A 16,238-nucleotide genomic window follows, 5' to 3' on the forward strand; every position below is an offset into this window, starting at 1 on the left:
TTATGCCTTTCCATTCCAAAAAAACTGATTTCTTTCATTCCTTTATCTTTCTCCATTCACCTTTTTCTCATATGACTGCTTCCTTCTCTTTCCAGATGATATTATTATTATTATTATTATTATTATTATTATTAACCTTTTATGTCTCCAGTTTTCCTAAAAGACTCCTTTGGCTCTTTCACCTTCGGAAAAGGACTTCCGCCCCAGTAAGCTCTCTGTCTCCTGGCCACCTTTACTCAGCATGCAAAGTTGCTGGTGTTAGGAGGGCCCAACCACAAGGCTACAATATGGACAGGTAGTGGAGCACTGAGGCCACATAGAAGTATAGGCTTGATTACAGACAGTTAAGCAACGTGGTATCATAGTCTTAACCTACATATTTTAATTGTTTTATATTTGCATTATTTACTGCGAGTGTTTAATTTTAACCTATGTATATTTACATGATCTCTATTGCTGTATATGCTGTATATGTTCTGGTCTGTGACCATAATAAATTGATTCATTCATTTATAGTGAATGGCACCAAGCCTTGGTTAAAGCTACAGTGGTGCCTCGCAAGACGAAATTAATTCATTCCGCGAGTTTTTTCGTCTTGCGAAGCATGGTTTCGGAAAAGTTTTGGAAAAGCTTCAAAAATACCAAAGTCTTCAAAAAAGGCTACCAGTTGCTATGAGTTGCTCCTCGAAGTCAAGTCGCAACTGTATTAACGGTTTTAAGTAAAAGGAAACAAACTTGCAAGACGTTTTCGTCTTGCGAAGCAAGCCCATAGGGAAATTCGTCTTGCGAAGCAACTCAAAAAACCAAAAACCCTTTCGTCTTGCGAGTTTTCCGTCTTGCGAGGCATTCGTCTTGCGAGGTACCACTGTACTTTTCAATAAACTGGAGAAATTATTTTTCTGTTGTAATGAACTTTCTGTGTGAGCTAGAAACAGGAAGAGCCAGTGGCATAACAATAACAATAGTAACAACTAAAACAACAACACAAACAGCAGCAGCAGCAACAACAACAACAACAACAACAACAACAACAACAACAACAACAACAACGGTGTGGTCATTCTGACCTTCCTGACAGCAAACCACATCTACTAAATATTTTCCACCTGTCCGATTACAACAATTCAGAATTTTTGCTTATTATTTCATCAACCTCAATAGAAATGTTGCAAAAAGGGTAGGACTGAAGAAAGAAAACACATTATCCTTGCTGACTGATCCAAAATAAGGGGCTCATCCTTTGCTGTGCAAGGACAGGCTTTGAACAAGTCATATACACATCTGCTGCTTGTTTAAACTGCTGGGTTCTTTTCTTATAATGGTCCATTGAAATAAACGGTCTTTGAAATAATCCCAAACTGATTTTGTTTTGCATTATAACCAATCTCTGAACAATCTTATTTTCCTGCATCCAACAGCTCTCGCACTTTTGTCTGCAGAGGATCTGCAGCTGCTGAACAAATACCCAAGCTGGTCACAGCTTCAGTGAGGGTGCACACAGAAAACGAGCCCATTCTTTCCAGTGTCAAGGAAGAGCCAAATCAAGTCCACTTCAAATTCTAGCCAAATTTCTCTCACACAATTTTTTCCACAATAGCTAAAGTGGACTTTCTATGTTAAATAATGCCTCTGAATATAAAGGAATATGGGAAGCTGTCTTACACTGACTCAAACCACTGGCCTTTCTAGCTCAGCATTATCTATATCTTTGGTCTTCAAGTGTGTGTATGTGTGTGTCAGGCCCCACTACTGCTTCACTTATCTAAGGCAGGTACAGCAGCACTATGGCCATAGAAGCAATACATTAAGAAACAGGTTCCCAAATGCTTGATTGGGTTTGCTATTTGTGGGTTTTCAGGAGCATCTGACTGGCTACTCTTGGAAATGGAATCTAAATTCTTCTAAATTTTTAATTATTCATCTGTTCTAGTGAATGCCCTAAATTATAATCCTACACACACACACACACAGAGAGAGAGAGATATTTTTCAAGTATGATACTTTGTATATCTAGCTGACCTCTTATGATGAGCTTGTACTTTGCTCAAATCTCCAAACCAGTAAATAACCAGTAAATAATTCAAAGACCTTAATTTACTCCCCTGACCCAATTTATCTCAGGATTAGTAATAAGTGATTACTGTGAATGATTTTTTTTAAATAATTAAAACACAGCATTAGTGGACTTCCCCTTAAAAACACATGCACGCAGTGGCATGTTCTCTATTTTTGGTCTGAAACTAAATTTAATCGAGCCAGTTCTTTCTACCATCTCCAATGTTTTAGAGAGAGAAAAAAAGGAAAAGCTTTTTCATTATCCAAAGGTTTGAAAAAAGGCCCAACTCCTGAAGAGGGCTGCTAGTTCAGGCAAGTCCAAAAATAATTGCCTTTATACAATGAAGTAAATAGGGAAATGCTTTGACATTACTGTTACCTAGGTGCCCAGTCTGTCTGACATCTGGAGCGTGGCCCTTAACTCTTCACCTCCTTTAGCACTGCTCTATAAGTGCCTATGCAAGGCAGAGGACTTCGATTAACCTGACAGAAAACACATACCTTGGCATATACCAGATATTCTTAAAAAGAGACAAACCTCCCCTTACTGCCTGGGAAAAGAGCTCCAGCTTGATGCAAATGTGTGATCTGGCACCTGATCTATCCGCCAACTGCCAACACAAGCACATGCTTCTATTTGCCCTGGCAGGAAAAAACCTTACACATCCTCAACATTACTGTCTCCACCAGTCAACAACTGTTTGCATGTCTTAAGGTCCAAGATACATTACACATTATACATTTAAGCTGCAATCCTGCACCATTATGCTGCAGTTATATACCCATGCTTGTATCCAATGGTATCACTAAGCAGAATGGGGGTGACACGAGCCCCATGGAGACATCCTGGTGGAAGTGGTCAAAAGGGAAGGAGGCATGGGACAAGGACAGGGCATTAGAGGAACTGGATCCCTGGAAGAGGTTTAGCAGCTTAGGTGTCCATCCAGTTCCAGGACAGTGGCTGTGTGGACTGACAGCAGAGTGCCTTGGACACCCCAAGCACCACATCACAGCAGACTGATGTGACCCTGGCCCTGTCTACTGTCAGGGATGAACCCTCCTGGGGTGCTGCCTGGGAAAAATGAGACAGTGGGCCAACCCCGTTGACTCTGCCTCCATCACCAAGGAAGTGGAGATGGCTGCATGGGCGCAAACACTCAGCAGGCCCAGCCTATTCAGAGGACAGCCATCTTGTTTGCCCAGCCCCATGGCTCAACCCATTTAGGGTGTGTCAAGTGTTGAGACAAAATCTTAGTTTCTGTTTAGCCATATACCTAGACCACTGCTGCACCCGTTAACCTGAAAGCGTCATAACCTGACTTATATATAGATATATCAAACTGATCTTCACATTAAAGCCTTTGGCAAAAACCTAGCTAGGAGTCCAAGCACTGGATCTACTAGAGGGTCTGGGCAGGAAGAAAGCAGTTTTCAGTTATTCCCCCTGCAGCTCCCTCACCCACCCTTAAATGTGCTCAAACCCCAGATTCCTGTAATGCTACGTTAGAGAAATAAAGCACCATTTATGAAATGTTCTCAGCTACTGTGCCGACTGCAGTATTTTAAAGTGCTATTTTAAGGAGGAAATCTTACTTGGTATAGGAATTCTAACAGGTGGCGGCGGCCGAGGATGTACATGTGGCCCTGGCATTCTCATGTTGTGAGTTGGGCCTTGCGCAGGAGGCATAAGCATTCCAGGAGGAGGAAGTCCTGGGGGTGGTGGAGGAAATGGAATCATGCTTGGCAAAGATACCTCATCCACAACCAAGGGGTCATTTCCGTGATCATATTGACAGAGGTCACCAAGTACACAAAATCCTCTCTCTGTAAAAGAAAAATAAATCACAATATAAACCATCATTAATGGTAGCTTGCCTTTATCTGATTGATTATATAGATTACATATGAATGAATTAAAATAGATTACATATAGATTTTAAGTCAAAGTCTCACTTATACTGTGTGGCTGGCAACAACAACAAAATAGTTCAAAACAGCATTCTTAATTGCAAAATCTAAGTAGAACAACCAGGAGTAACACTTACCGTCGTAATCTCGACAGCGTCTTTTTGGTGGAGCGTTTCTGCCAAACGAATTAGGAGCAGAATGATTGTTGTAGTAATTCGACCAGCTTTCTGTTGTGTTTTCAGGATGGTGAGCAGGTGCAATCACAGTAACAGCACTGGGAATACACTGTGCTCCAGAGGAATACTGTTCAGTAGAGTTAACGGAAGACAAAGCCACTGGGTTATATGAGCTCTCCATATCACTCCTTTCACATTTAAATTTGGCTCGATCTCTGTGATCTGAAAAAAAAAAATGTAATAGATTAGGTAAGTTTCTATGTTCGTCCTTCGTGCTTGGAGATTCTCTGACAGCATACAGAAAATTTAACACCATAACAAATGCGAGAAAAAAAGTATAAGTACAGCCTGGTTAATGTCTTAACAGTGTACTTAAGCTCGTTCTTGCAAGACAATGTGAATATTTGTCCTGCAACATATGCACTAACTAAACTGATTTCCTTTAGAAATAAAAAGTAAACTGTATTTTTCAAATAATTTCAATTACTTTCTTTTTTCTTGAAAGGTTATAGCAACACAAGACCTCAGTTATTTAGGGGCAGGGATCCATTAAAAGTTAAGAAAATCCAACATTTCTTCCTTGCCAAAAGAAACCTAACAATATAAAGCAGCAGCTTTTACCAACAGGGAAAGTATAACAGAAGGTACTGCTCTACCAGAATACACCTGAGAATATATCCCTAGATTAGGTTGCTCTCAGATCACAGCTTTTAGCCAGCTTTATAACAGGTCAGCAATCACTTCTTCTCAAATGCAATTCTATTTGTTGAATTTGCCAGAAATTCAGGATAAAACGTTCATTAAGAAGTATGACATTTCATTAACTCCCATGAAACTCAGGTTAGACGTTACTTGGCTATAATACTTAAACGACTCACCAACATTTCTGTTTGTATCCCTTTCTTTGTTTGCCTCCTGGTCTTTGCTTCTACCTCTGCTGCGGCTACGACTTCGGCTAAGTCCTCTACTTTTGCTGCGACTCTTACTTCTTCCCCTTCGCCAATCGTATTTGTCTCTATACAAATCATTCCGTTCGTAGTATCTATCATAATCTCTCCACTTGCCATCATCTCTTTTTCTCTCTCTAGTTCTATTAAGAAAAACAACACATGCAAACAGGTGGATTTAGAAAAGCTGAAAATGCTTATGGCATCAAAACAGAACAACAGTTTTGACAGACGGAAGTTTGTATGAAGAACTAAACGTAATTATATCCAAGTGACGTCGACATTGGAAAAAACTACAAAAAATGTTAGGTGTAATAGCCTTAAAGAAAATAAACTCCAAATTGTTTGTCTTATTAAGGATGCTAGTATTGCATAAAAATAAAATCATATTAATATGGCCCCCCTCCTGCAGAAAACAATTATTTGCATCCATGGGCACAGAAGATTCAATTCTTTCATTTATATCCCATCTTTCCTGCAGCAAGCTCAAGGTGGGGTACATAGTTCTCCTCCACCCATTTTACCCTCACAATAACCCTGTGAGGTAAGTTAGGCTAAAAGTGATTGTCTGGCCCTCAAGGTGACCTGTTAATGGATTATGTGAGAATCTGTAAAACTTCCTGATCATAATACAAAAGGAGGGGACACATACATTACTAAATTTATCACAAAACTTATTATGATGTCTGAAACAGAGAAGTTTAATTGATTAGGAGGCCAACAATTGCTAACAAGTGTTAAAGAAGAATACTTCAGGTACTAACCTTTGCTCATTAGAATCTGAACGATTTTTCTGTGGGCTAGTATATTTCTTCTTTTTACCCTCTCGCTCATCTTCAAAAGTCTCCTGAAATGGCTAAAGACAAAAAGCAAAACATCACCTCACACAAAGCTCACTCCCAGGGGCGAGGGGGAAGACCCCAAAGAATATAAAAACCCATTTAAGCAATAAGAGAGCAAGGCTCGAGACAAGTCACTGTATACACATTTTAAATTTGCTTCTAGTGTGAATTGTAATGAAGAGGACAACTACAAAACAACCATCTCTCCCCATATGAACCAACCTGGACCCTGCAATCATCACCTGAGGCTCTTCATCATATGCTTCCTCCACAAGAGGTCTGGAGGGTGACAACGTAAGAATGGGTCTGTTCTGTGGTGGCTCCCCCCTCCCCCCAGGGAGGCTTGCCTGGCACCTATTTGTAGGCGCTAGGCAAAAACACTCCTCTTCTCTCAGGCCTTTGCCTAATTAAACAATATATCGTCTTTTAAATGGGGTAGGTGGCCTGCTTTGGTTTGTTACTATGGTATTTATTTTTCTGTTATTATAAACTGCCCTGTAATCCTAGGGTGAAGGGTGGTATAAATATTCAACAAACAAACAAAAGTCCATCATCATTTTTTTTAATAATTGTTACCTTTAAAAAAAATTATTTTAATTTTGAAACTGCTACAATTTAGGTTTAAAAAGATTGCCTTTACAGTATAACTGTGGAAGCACTCATAATTTGTTGCAATATTCCTTGTGTTCAACAAGGCTGGATTACTACTTGGACTCAGAAGACTTCCACAAACTGGGCGGGGCGGTGGTGTCACAACTAATATGCTGTTTTATTACTTTCATTGGGTCTATGGGGAGAAGTCCATGAAGACATTTCAAGGCTTTAAAATGTCAAAACTAGAATTTCAAATTGGGGCCTGAAACAAACTGGCAACCAGAGCAGTCGGGCCAGAATTGGTGTGTGTTATATGTTCATGCTTCCTTGTTCTAGTTAACAATCTAGCTGCCATGTTCTGAAATAACTGTAATTTGGAAACTGTATTCAAAGTCAGCTCAATGTATGACACATTGCAGTAGTCTAATGTGAAGGTTACCAGAGCACAGACAACTGAAACCACGCTCATGTCTAGCTGGATAGGAACACAGCTGAGCTAGCTGGCAGAAGGCACTCCATGCCACTGAGGCAACCTATGCTTTCAATGACCAAGTTGGATCCAAGAGTACCATCAAGCTGCGCACCTGCTTCTTCAAAGGGAGTGCAACACCTTCAAAAAGAAGATGCATTCTACTCATGCAGACAGAGGACCTGCACATTACCAGTGTCTTAAGTCTTATTTGGATTAAGCTTCAATTTGTTGGCCCTCATCTAGCCCAGAGTTCCATGCAGTTGTTAAAAAGAATGGGAGATAAATTTGAACTCTGTGCTTTGGAAGCTTCATGCAGCTGAACAATATCTTCGAAGCACTACCTTCTGGAGAGAACAAACCAAGTAGGAACAAAGCCTATTCTCAACTCTGACAGCCTCTCTGTAAGAATATTATGGTCAATGGTATCAAAAAGTGCAGGGAGGTCAAGAAAAAATCAATATGGCCACATCCTCCCTGTCCCTTTCCTGACACCAGGCCAACAAAGGCAGTCTCAGCAACAAAGGCAGGCCTGAATGCCAACTGAAATGAAAAATCAGTCTCATCCAAGAGTTATTGGAGCTATTTCTGGGTTATTAGTTTTCATAAGCAGAAGAGCTGAAATCTCTAAACAGTCACTGAGAGGAGCTCTGCAAAAAGTTTGCAACAGTCTAACTCTGTAATCTCAAAGCCATTAGCTTTCATTACATGATGCAATTCATACTTTCTAAAAAAGTTTGTGGAAGAAAGACAACAATCTTTTGATATCTAAGAGAATTTAGAATTAGAAATAAAAATCACCTCTAACATTACATGAAATACAGGCATATGAGATGGGGGAGGAGCGGGACTGTGTGGTGTGGGGATATCATGTCTCATTTGACCTTATCTAAGTATAGCCAAATACTTTGCTGTAATATGTCCACCACTTACATCAGATCAGCCCGTCTGAGCTATGAACACATTACACTTTAACTGGTTTATTTCCTCCACTACTTACTCTTAAACAAGACACCCCTAGTACTATGAACTGTACAATCTTAGAACAGCCAAGGTTGTAGGATTTTAGCAAGCAATGTATGAAGTCAGGATTCAGGATACATAACAGCATGCAGGGGTACTTGAAGTTGTGGACTCTGGCAGAGCGCCTCTCTTTTCAAGTAAACTTTCTCAAAAAGCAGAAGGTTGCAGAGGTCTGGTTATCTGGCTTCAGAATCAACTTTAAAGCCTGGTTGCACTCCCTTAATAGGAGTGACATTAGATTTAATAGGTTTAGGCACTGGGTGTGCTGACTGATTCAGCTTCATCATTAGAAGGACAAGTGTAGCATGGAGAACCTTCTACCAGTTTAGATTGGTACAACAGTTACAACTGCAACTTTGCTGCACTTGCAGCACCGATGTGACCTCCCAGGGGCACAAGCCTGGGTAGGGTGTATGGAGGTCCTGGGCTGCCATACGACAAGACTTCCCTCTCGGTCTCGCCGATGTTGTCCAAAAGAAAGCAGAGCAATACATTGGGCACCTGTTTGGCTGCAGGAGTTACTAGGAGGAGGCATACAAGACACCATCCAACTGCCTTAGGCACCCCACTCTGGATTTGTGTAGAGTTTGCTCCTTAAGACTTTTATACTCCTAATTATGTCCTGCAAATCAGTGTGCATAGATTGTTCCTCAGGGTTTACTCCTGAAGCCTTTCATACAAATAAGTATAGCTGCAAGGTAGAGACGGTTTAGGATCAGTGTTTTCCTTCTCCTAGATGGGCTACCCTCCCAGGTTGACAAGCCCCATCAAGGACAACTGTAACTGGACAGATAGTTTAACTTGTTATCCACACCATGGTAACCACCTGTCTGGATTATGCAAGATGTTGTGTGTGGGCCTGTCTCTGAAAATTGTCCAGAAACCTCAGTCAGAATATGGCTGCAAGGTTACTAAGTGAGAGAGATGAGAACATTGCACCAGTGCTCATCACCTTCACTGGCTTCAAATCTGTTTCCAGGCCCAATTCAAAATGCTGATATTGACCTTCAGTCTTTTATGGCTGCGGGACAGGGTACCTGGAGGATTGCTTCATTCTATATGCACCTACAAGTCTTTGGGAGACCCATCACTGGGTGCTTCCACCAGGTGACTGCAGAGAGCATGGTATTATAATTTTTGGTACCACATGAATACCTCTTTTGTTACCCAAGAAAATCTTTTAATAAAAACAATTTAAAAAATAATAATAATCCAGGACTTTCAAAGTCTTTTATAGCTTTAAACTGTTTCAACCTTATTATTTTATTCTCATCTCCTTGTATTTTGGGTTGCATTGTTTTTAACTGATACTTTTTATTTCACTACTTAATCAATTTTAATTTGCTTTCTTTTATGTAGTAAGCTGCCTGAAGAACCTTGTTACAGAGTAGGCTATAAATAAATGTAAAAGCACAGTGTTGACACCTCAAGTTTACCAAGCCATTCATCATCTAAAAGGGCTGAACTATGAAAGAAATTTTCACTTTGCTAACTGCCATACATAGCTTTTCAAAATGACGTGCATAACTATTAACAATGGATCTGCACTATAAAAGATAGTGAAACTGTCACCTGCATGTGTGTGTCTACACATGTACGTACACACACCAGCTTATCTGCTGCCTTTGGATATTAAAGGGGGGAAAACTTCTCATGTTTCTAATAAAGCTAGACTAAGGCTGCAATCCTATAATTGCCTGTCAATAAGTCACATTGACGCGGGACGCGGGTGGCGCTGTGGGTTAAAGCCTCAGCGCCTAGGGCTTGCCGATCGAAAGGTCGGCGGTTCGAATCCCCGTGGCGGGGTGCGCTCCCATCGTTCGGTCCCAGCGCCTGCCAACCTAGCAGTTCGAAAGCACCTTCGGGTGCAAGTAGATAAATAGGGACCGCTTACCAGCGGGAAGGTAAACGGCGTTCCGTGTGCTGCGCTGGCTCGCCAGATGCAGCTTGTCACGCTGGCCACGTGACCCGGAAGTGTCTGCGGACAGCGCTGGCTCCCGGCCTATAGAGTGAGATGAGCGCACAACCCTAGAGTCTGGCAAGACTGGCCCGTACGGGCAGGGGTACCTTTACCTTTACCTTAAGTCACATTGAACTCAAGGGTGCTTGCTATTGAGTAGATATGTATAAGACTATACTGCATGGCTTCAATCCTATGCACACACTGGGACACACATCTGAACAAACATGCACAGGATTGCACCAAGAGACACAAGCAAGTGACAAAGAAATTTAACATTACCTCCTCTTTGATTTCTTCCTTGACCTGACACACAGGCTTCAACTCTGGCTTTGCTGGTTCATTGGGAGCTAGGTAATCCTTGGTGTATAGGCTCTCGAAGAGTTTATCAACAAAGCCTGAGGTTTCTGGAAGAGACATACAGAAAAAAGGAATCATTCCAAAAGAGATCCTACTCCCTAGTTTTATATTAATCACACTTCTGCTCTTTTGATCCAGGCCAGTTGAATTCCTTGTGCCTGAAAGAGCGCTGGTCTAGTTTTCTCATTAGCAAAAAGTCTGCCATGCTACACTGCAAGTCTCTTTAAAAGTAAGGAGTATTTAAAAATTAATTTGCCAAGTGACACGGAGGTCTACCATTTGAAGGAAATGAAATGTTCCACAAAAGTACACTCTTGTATGGTGTTGTCCTCTACCTAAACTAGCCCATTGGATCTATGCCATATGTTCTCAAAAATGCATTAAAACCTATTGGTTAATCATTTTGTGTACAGAAAATGATGGTGTAAGTGTTGGTGTAAGCAAATGGAGCTTGACGATTCCTTCCAATCCTGGAGTTCCAAAGCAGCGGTGAAGATGAATGCTGCCTCCTCATCAGCCCCATAGTTAGGTGCATATAATTTATTTTGGCTTTGCACCTGCCAGGCCCAAGAACAGGATCATAAGCATCCTCTACAACCTTCTTGGAAGCGAGCCAACTATAGTTTGTGAGCTTTCACCATAGTTAAGATCAACCAGTCTACGGTTCAGACAACTCACTAAACTGTAATTAATCTAATTACATTTTAGTCAGTGCTAAACTATGGTTTTGGGACGTGGGTGGCGCTGTGGGTAAAAGCCTCAGCGCCTAGGGCTTGCTGACCGAAAGGTCGGCGGTTTGAATCCCCGCGGTGGAGTGCGCTCCCGTTGCTCGGTCCCAGCGCCTGCCAACCTAGCAGTTTGAAAGCACCCCCGGGTGCAAGTAGATAAATAGGGACCGCTTACTCGCCAGAGCAGCGATGTCATGCTGGCCACGTGACCCGGAAGTGTCTCCGGACAGCGCTGGCCCCCGGCCTCTTGAGTGAGATGGGCACACAACCCTAGAGTCTGTCAAGACTGGCCCGTACGGGCAGGGGTACCTTAAACTATGGTTTAGTATTACCCTGAAATGCAGCCAATGTTTTGCGGCTTATGTTCAAACACTTTGTGATTCATATTTGTATTTCATAGCTAACACATGCTACACTAACTTAGAGATGAACTGGTTTGTGCCATAATAAAATTGTGCTCTAGTTACTTCTATTTTTTTGTCTTCATAAGTTAATATGGATACTTTTTGGCCAATGTAAAGATGTATTTCTCCAGTAATTGTGCACAGAAGTTAAAACTATCTGTGACGGGGCGGGGGGGAATGTTTCACACTCTTATATACTGCTTAATTGTAAATAGGCAAAGTTCCTTTATGAGTACAGTACAATTGTTTTACTGAGAAGTTTATACAGTTGGAGCTGCTATCATATAATTAAGCTCCATCTAGGTGACCCTTGGGGTCCCTTCAGACTCTACAAATCTATGATTCTATCTCCAGGTCTCCTACCTAAAGTTTCCTACCACCATATTCACAAAATCCTGCCATTAGCAAGAAATAAAATAAAATAAAAATCACAGCAGTACCTTTTTGCAGAAAGACATCTAGCTGATCAGCGCAGAAAGCCTTCAGTTCTTTTTCTGGTTTATCTTTTTTGACCAATGCCACAACATAGTTAGCCAAGGCTGATGGATCGGCATCACATCTAAGGAAAAAAATACTGCTATCGTTATGTAACTTACAGCATTATGAGTCTAATACACAATGAAGCATTACAATGGATTCCTCTTCAGTGAAAACATGTCATTAAGCATGAATATCTCCCCTCATTATTAAGTAGCATGTCCCACAAATTTTAGTGGGCCATGCTTCCAAGTACATATGCTTAGGCTCAGAGCCTTAGAATGAAGTCTTCTAATTCAAGGGTGGATAGAACATCTTGCTATTGTTTTAATTTAACTAGTGCTCGATACAAAAATAGAATTGATACAAAAATAGAAATTATGTTGAACAAATGCTATACAAACAAACAAGCAAACCTACTACTTGGTATGATTTTGACAGCTCTGTGGAAGAACTAAGAACATAAAAGAGCCCTGCTTGATCATGCCAAAGGTCCATCTAGTCCAATTCCCTGTTTTCACCATGGCCAACCTATGAGAAGCAAGCAGGGCATGACTGCAGCAGGGCTCTCCCCAATTCTGATTTCCACAGTTGAGCAAATAATCAATATTCTACCCTCAAAATGTCCTTTCTGAGGTTTTTAATTCAGCTGAATTAAACACTTCCTCTTTGCTCCTGGATGCTGAACCACAAATGGCTTAATTACCTGGGCAACTGGGCCATAGCAAAATGGTACGACATATGATTGGCATGCAAAGAGTATCAGTTTAATGCCTGGAGACTCCAGTTAAAGTCTAGATGGGACCCCGGCATGAGACTCAAGACAGCCAACTCAACAATAATGTGAGATGGACCAAAGGATCTGGCTCAGTATAAGGTAGCTGTAGATATTCAAGAAATCTAAAACATACGGTAAGTTAGAGACATTTTTCTACTTTTCGTATGTTAAATGAAGCATGTTTTTGTGACCAGTTCTGAAACCAGGGCTGAAAAAATGCATGTTGATCTAACAAGGACATAATATTCAAAACTAGGCTTCAGCAACTGTATTTACATACAGCTGTGACTGCAAGCATAACTCCAACAACTATCAATATTAACCAAATATGTAATTTAGCAGATTAACCAAAATGGTTTGCCCAGAAACTACTATGCACAACTAAATATACTGGGTGAAATTTAATGTTGTGCTATGATAAACATTCAATCTGCACAAGCTTATCCAGTAGCCAGAAGGAACGATTTATTCTACCCCCCCACCCCTGTACTAGGGGTACTCCTAACCCTCCTGAGCCAATTTCAGGGGGCAAGCAGGGGGAGGAGAGTGGGGAAGCCCCATTGCACAAACAGAAGCCCTTGCCTAGGACTTTCACTCATAGAGTTTGCTAGGTGAATCCCACCCACAGTAAAGAATTTAGGAACTTTTCATGGTCATAATTATGCAAGTCTGTAATTATGGATTAAATGCCAAAATTGCCCAGAAATGCAAATGTGAAATTGCTACTTCTTTATTGTTTAATAATAAATCAGAATTTTGTAGTAGTTGAAATAGGAAATGCATATTAAAGCAACAAAAACACAAAGGCAGTATAATTAGCACTTGAAATGTCTTCAAGGAACTGGGCAGGAATTTTAAAATTAATGCTTCACAACTCTATGCAGCAGAGAAGTACACATTAAGATTATACAAATGAGACAGAAATGTTGTCTATTTACAACAAGGTAGTTCAAGTTTAGTTTTAACTCACTCTTGGCATATTCAAGAGTGTCTGTAGTCTTAACTCTCTGTTCAGAACTTTAAACTGAAGTCACATATCAATTCAAGCTAATAGTTTAGTGTAGAGTACTTGCTCCCAAAGTTAAGTGCAGGGAAGTTGACATGTTAGCTCCTGGGCCAAAAAGACAATTAACAGACCAACTGCAAAAATATATATAATATAAGATTTCCGTCTACTGTCTCTGCCTGCTTATCACTGATGCAGTGATATACACTCAGAATTTAAGTGTCAGCTTGACAAAACACCAGCTTATTAAGCAACAATGGCAAACTCTCAGTATATATCCAGGATGGGGAACTGTATCTTAACAGTGGTCCAAAACTCCCCTACTCCCATGGGCCACTTTGACAACTGCAGATATGGGAGATAGCAAGGCTTTTGTGGAGGGTTGCTGTGAACCCCTCCAAATGGAGGCTCACATATATTATAAAGACACTACAGTCTCCACTGTGCCTCATTTCCAAAAAGTAAACACAGACCCTGGGTAAGCAGCCCAAGGAAACCCAAAGCAACTTATGACCAAAAGCTTGCAACTAAAAATAAAAACACAATCAAGATTGCCCTCTTCCGTCTGAAGTGCTCTTTTTAACTGCCCTAACAAACAACTTATCAACCCCCAACATTTCAGATGTTATGACAAAGGGATGAACACAGAACGGGGCAACATTTTGTCTCCACTGTCGCACTCCTGCAGTAAGGCACACTTGGCCTAATGCTGCATGTTTTGATTTTCAAGGAGCTGCTCTGAAGAGTAGTTCCCCTGGTTTTGTTAAAGTGATATATAGTGTGGTAGCTATGCATTATAAAACAATTAGTCACCAGATTACAGTTTGGAAGAACTACGAGCAATTGCAGAAGACAGAAAGCAGCACCCTGCATAGCCCAATAACCTCAGCACCTACTCTTTCCGTGTGTGTGTGTGTGTGTGTGTGTGTGTGTCCCACCCAAACAACCAACTTCCTCACGCGGCCCCTCAGCGGCCTCCCCGCCCCATAACCACTTATAACCTTAATCTCATTCCTGAGGCACACCCCTAGTTGACGCCAGTTGCCCCGCACCCCCTGCCGACCCACAGCAGCTCTTCACGAATCCCCTCTTGCCGCCGCCTCCTGGTACGAAGCCTATCCCCGCACATGTACCCCAGGACTTGAGGCATTTTACCAGTACCGACCCCCCCCTCACCTATTCATTCACCCCACTGACTCTTTAGCAAGGAGCCCCCACATACACGTAACTCCTCTTCCCCAGCTCGCCCCCCCCCTTCCCTCGGTTGCCTCTCACCCCTCGGCTCCCTTCTCCCACATGGGAAGGCCTCCACCGCTGCCCCTCGCCCTCTTCCTCCACTCCCCACAACCAGCCCCCGCCGCACTCACATTGGCTCCAGCAACTTGGCCAGCCAGGATTTGAGCGCGTCCACGTTCTCTATGATCATGATGGTGGCGGCGGCGGCGCTGCTGCTGCGGCGGCGGCTACACTCCGGGCAGCATCTCTCCGGCTCCCTTCCCCCACCCGCCGCTCCCCCGCGAGCAGTTACTCGCCCGCGGCAGCTCCCCCGCTGTCCTGTCGCCCAGGCAGGGCCTAAGAGTCAGACCAGGAACTAGCTGAGCCGAGAGCGCAGCCGAACCTGCTGGGTGCCGGAGAGGGGGGAGGGCGGGGACCCGGTCTCCCGGCGGAGCCAATCGCACGGCGAGGCCCCGAGTCGAGCGAGCCAATCCGCGGCCGCGGGAGGTAGTGGGCGAGCGGGTGTGGGAGGGGGGTGAGTGGTGAAAGGCCGCAGCAGGCTAGGTCGAGGCAGCACGCGTGAAACCCTTTGCGGGCGCGCGAGCAACGTGAGCGGGGGAGAGGAGGGGGGAAATAACAAGGGTCGTCACCGCTCCCGAGGGCCAGGTGGCTTCGAGCCAGGCCTCGGCACGCCGTATAGACGGCGCTCGGGAACGTGCGCAGTGACTGCGAAGGAAGGGGTTGTCTCTGAGCGCGTGCAGAGTCCAATCCCGCCCCCAACAGACACAGACATACACACGCACACACACAACCAGTGGATGGGACTGCAACCAAATAAAGTATGGTATGCCCTCTGCGTTTTCCAAAGCATGGAAGCATAGTTTCCATTTTATTTCTAGCAAGTGGAAGGTCGCTTGCGAATTATTGGTTCCGAGCTCAGTGGAATACGTATTAGGAGTCAACGTACATAGGAATCTTTCTTAGAGACATTTCTCTGTAAACTGCAATTCTAAACACGCGTACTAGAAAGTTCTGAGCTTGCGTGTTCTCCAATGGGGGTGGGGCCCTCATGGAATCTAAACCCCACCCCCTTGGTACGTAGAGATTTTAGCCAATCTCCCGGTGTTAGCTATAAGGGGTTGCCCCCTGGCCCCGCTGTGACTGGAACAGTGTCAGTGATCTGGACTTACGGTTTGGATTGTGCAGTACAGAACTCGTCTTTTCTCAGTAGGAAATTGGTCTGATCTGTGCATCTCTATTTCTAGAGATGTGCTTGCAAGGTGCGATGCTGCTTTG

General features: G+C 42.8%; 2 protein-coding genes across 8 annotated transcripts in view; one reads left to right on the plus strand and one right to left on the minus strand.

The window, feature by feature from the left end:
• RBM27 (RNA binding motif protein 27) overlaps nucleotides 1-15,337 on the minus strand; it is a 34,445-nt gene extending 19,108 nt beyond the window's left edge. For 3 of the 7 annotated variants that reach the window (XM_077924482.1, XM_077924481.1, XM_077924477.1), the window contains exons 1-7: nucleotides 15,095-15,337; nucleotides 11,907-12,040; nucleotides 10,257-10,381; nucleotides 5,851-5,942; nucleotides 5,018-5,229; nucleotides 4,101-4,361; nucleotides 3,649-3,879 (exon numbers count right to left, since the gene is read on the minus strand). In XM_077924482.1, the coding sequence (XP_077780608.1) occupies nucleotides 3,649-3,879; nucleotides 4,101-4,361; nucleotides 5,018-5,229; nucleotides 5,851-5,942; nucleotides 10,257-10,381; nucleotides 11,907-12,040; nucleotides 15,095-15,153 (1,114 nt within the window). In that variant the 5' untranslated portion in view covers nucleotides 15,154-15,337. Of the gene's footprint in view, nucleotides 1-3,648; nucleotides 3,880-4,100; nucleotides 4,362-5,017; nucleotides 5,230-5,850; nucleotides 5,943-10,256; nucleotides 10,382-11,906; nucleotides 12,041-15,002; nucleotides 15,055-15,094 lie in introns of those variants that run through there. The other 4 variants (XM_077924478.1, XM_077924479.1, XM_028717911.2 and 1 more) reach the window with 4 other exon arrangements.
• A 263-nt stretch (nucleotides 15,338-15,600) lies between these two features.
• Nucleotides 15,601-16,238, plus strand: part of LARS1 (leucyl-tRNA synthetase 1) — a 44,871-nt gene continuing 44,233 nt past the window's right edge. The window contains exon 1 of the mRNA XM_028717910.2: nucleotides 15,601-15,786. Within this exon, the coding sequence (XP_028573743.2) occupies nucleotides 15,784-15,786 (3 nt within the window). The 5' untranslated portion in view covers nucleotides 15,601-15,783. The remainder of the gene's footprint in view (nucleotides 15,787-16,238) is intronic.

Source organism: Podarcis muralis, chromosome 2, assembly GCF_964188315.1.
Source record: "Podarcis muralis chromosome 2, rPodMur119.hap1.1, whole genome shotgun sequence".
Taxonomy (NCBI): domain Eukaryota; kingdom Metazoa; phylum Chordata; class Lepidosauria; order Squamata; family Lacertidae; genus Podarcis; species Podarcis muralis.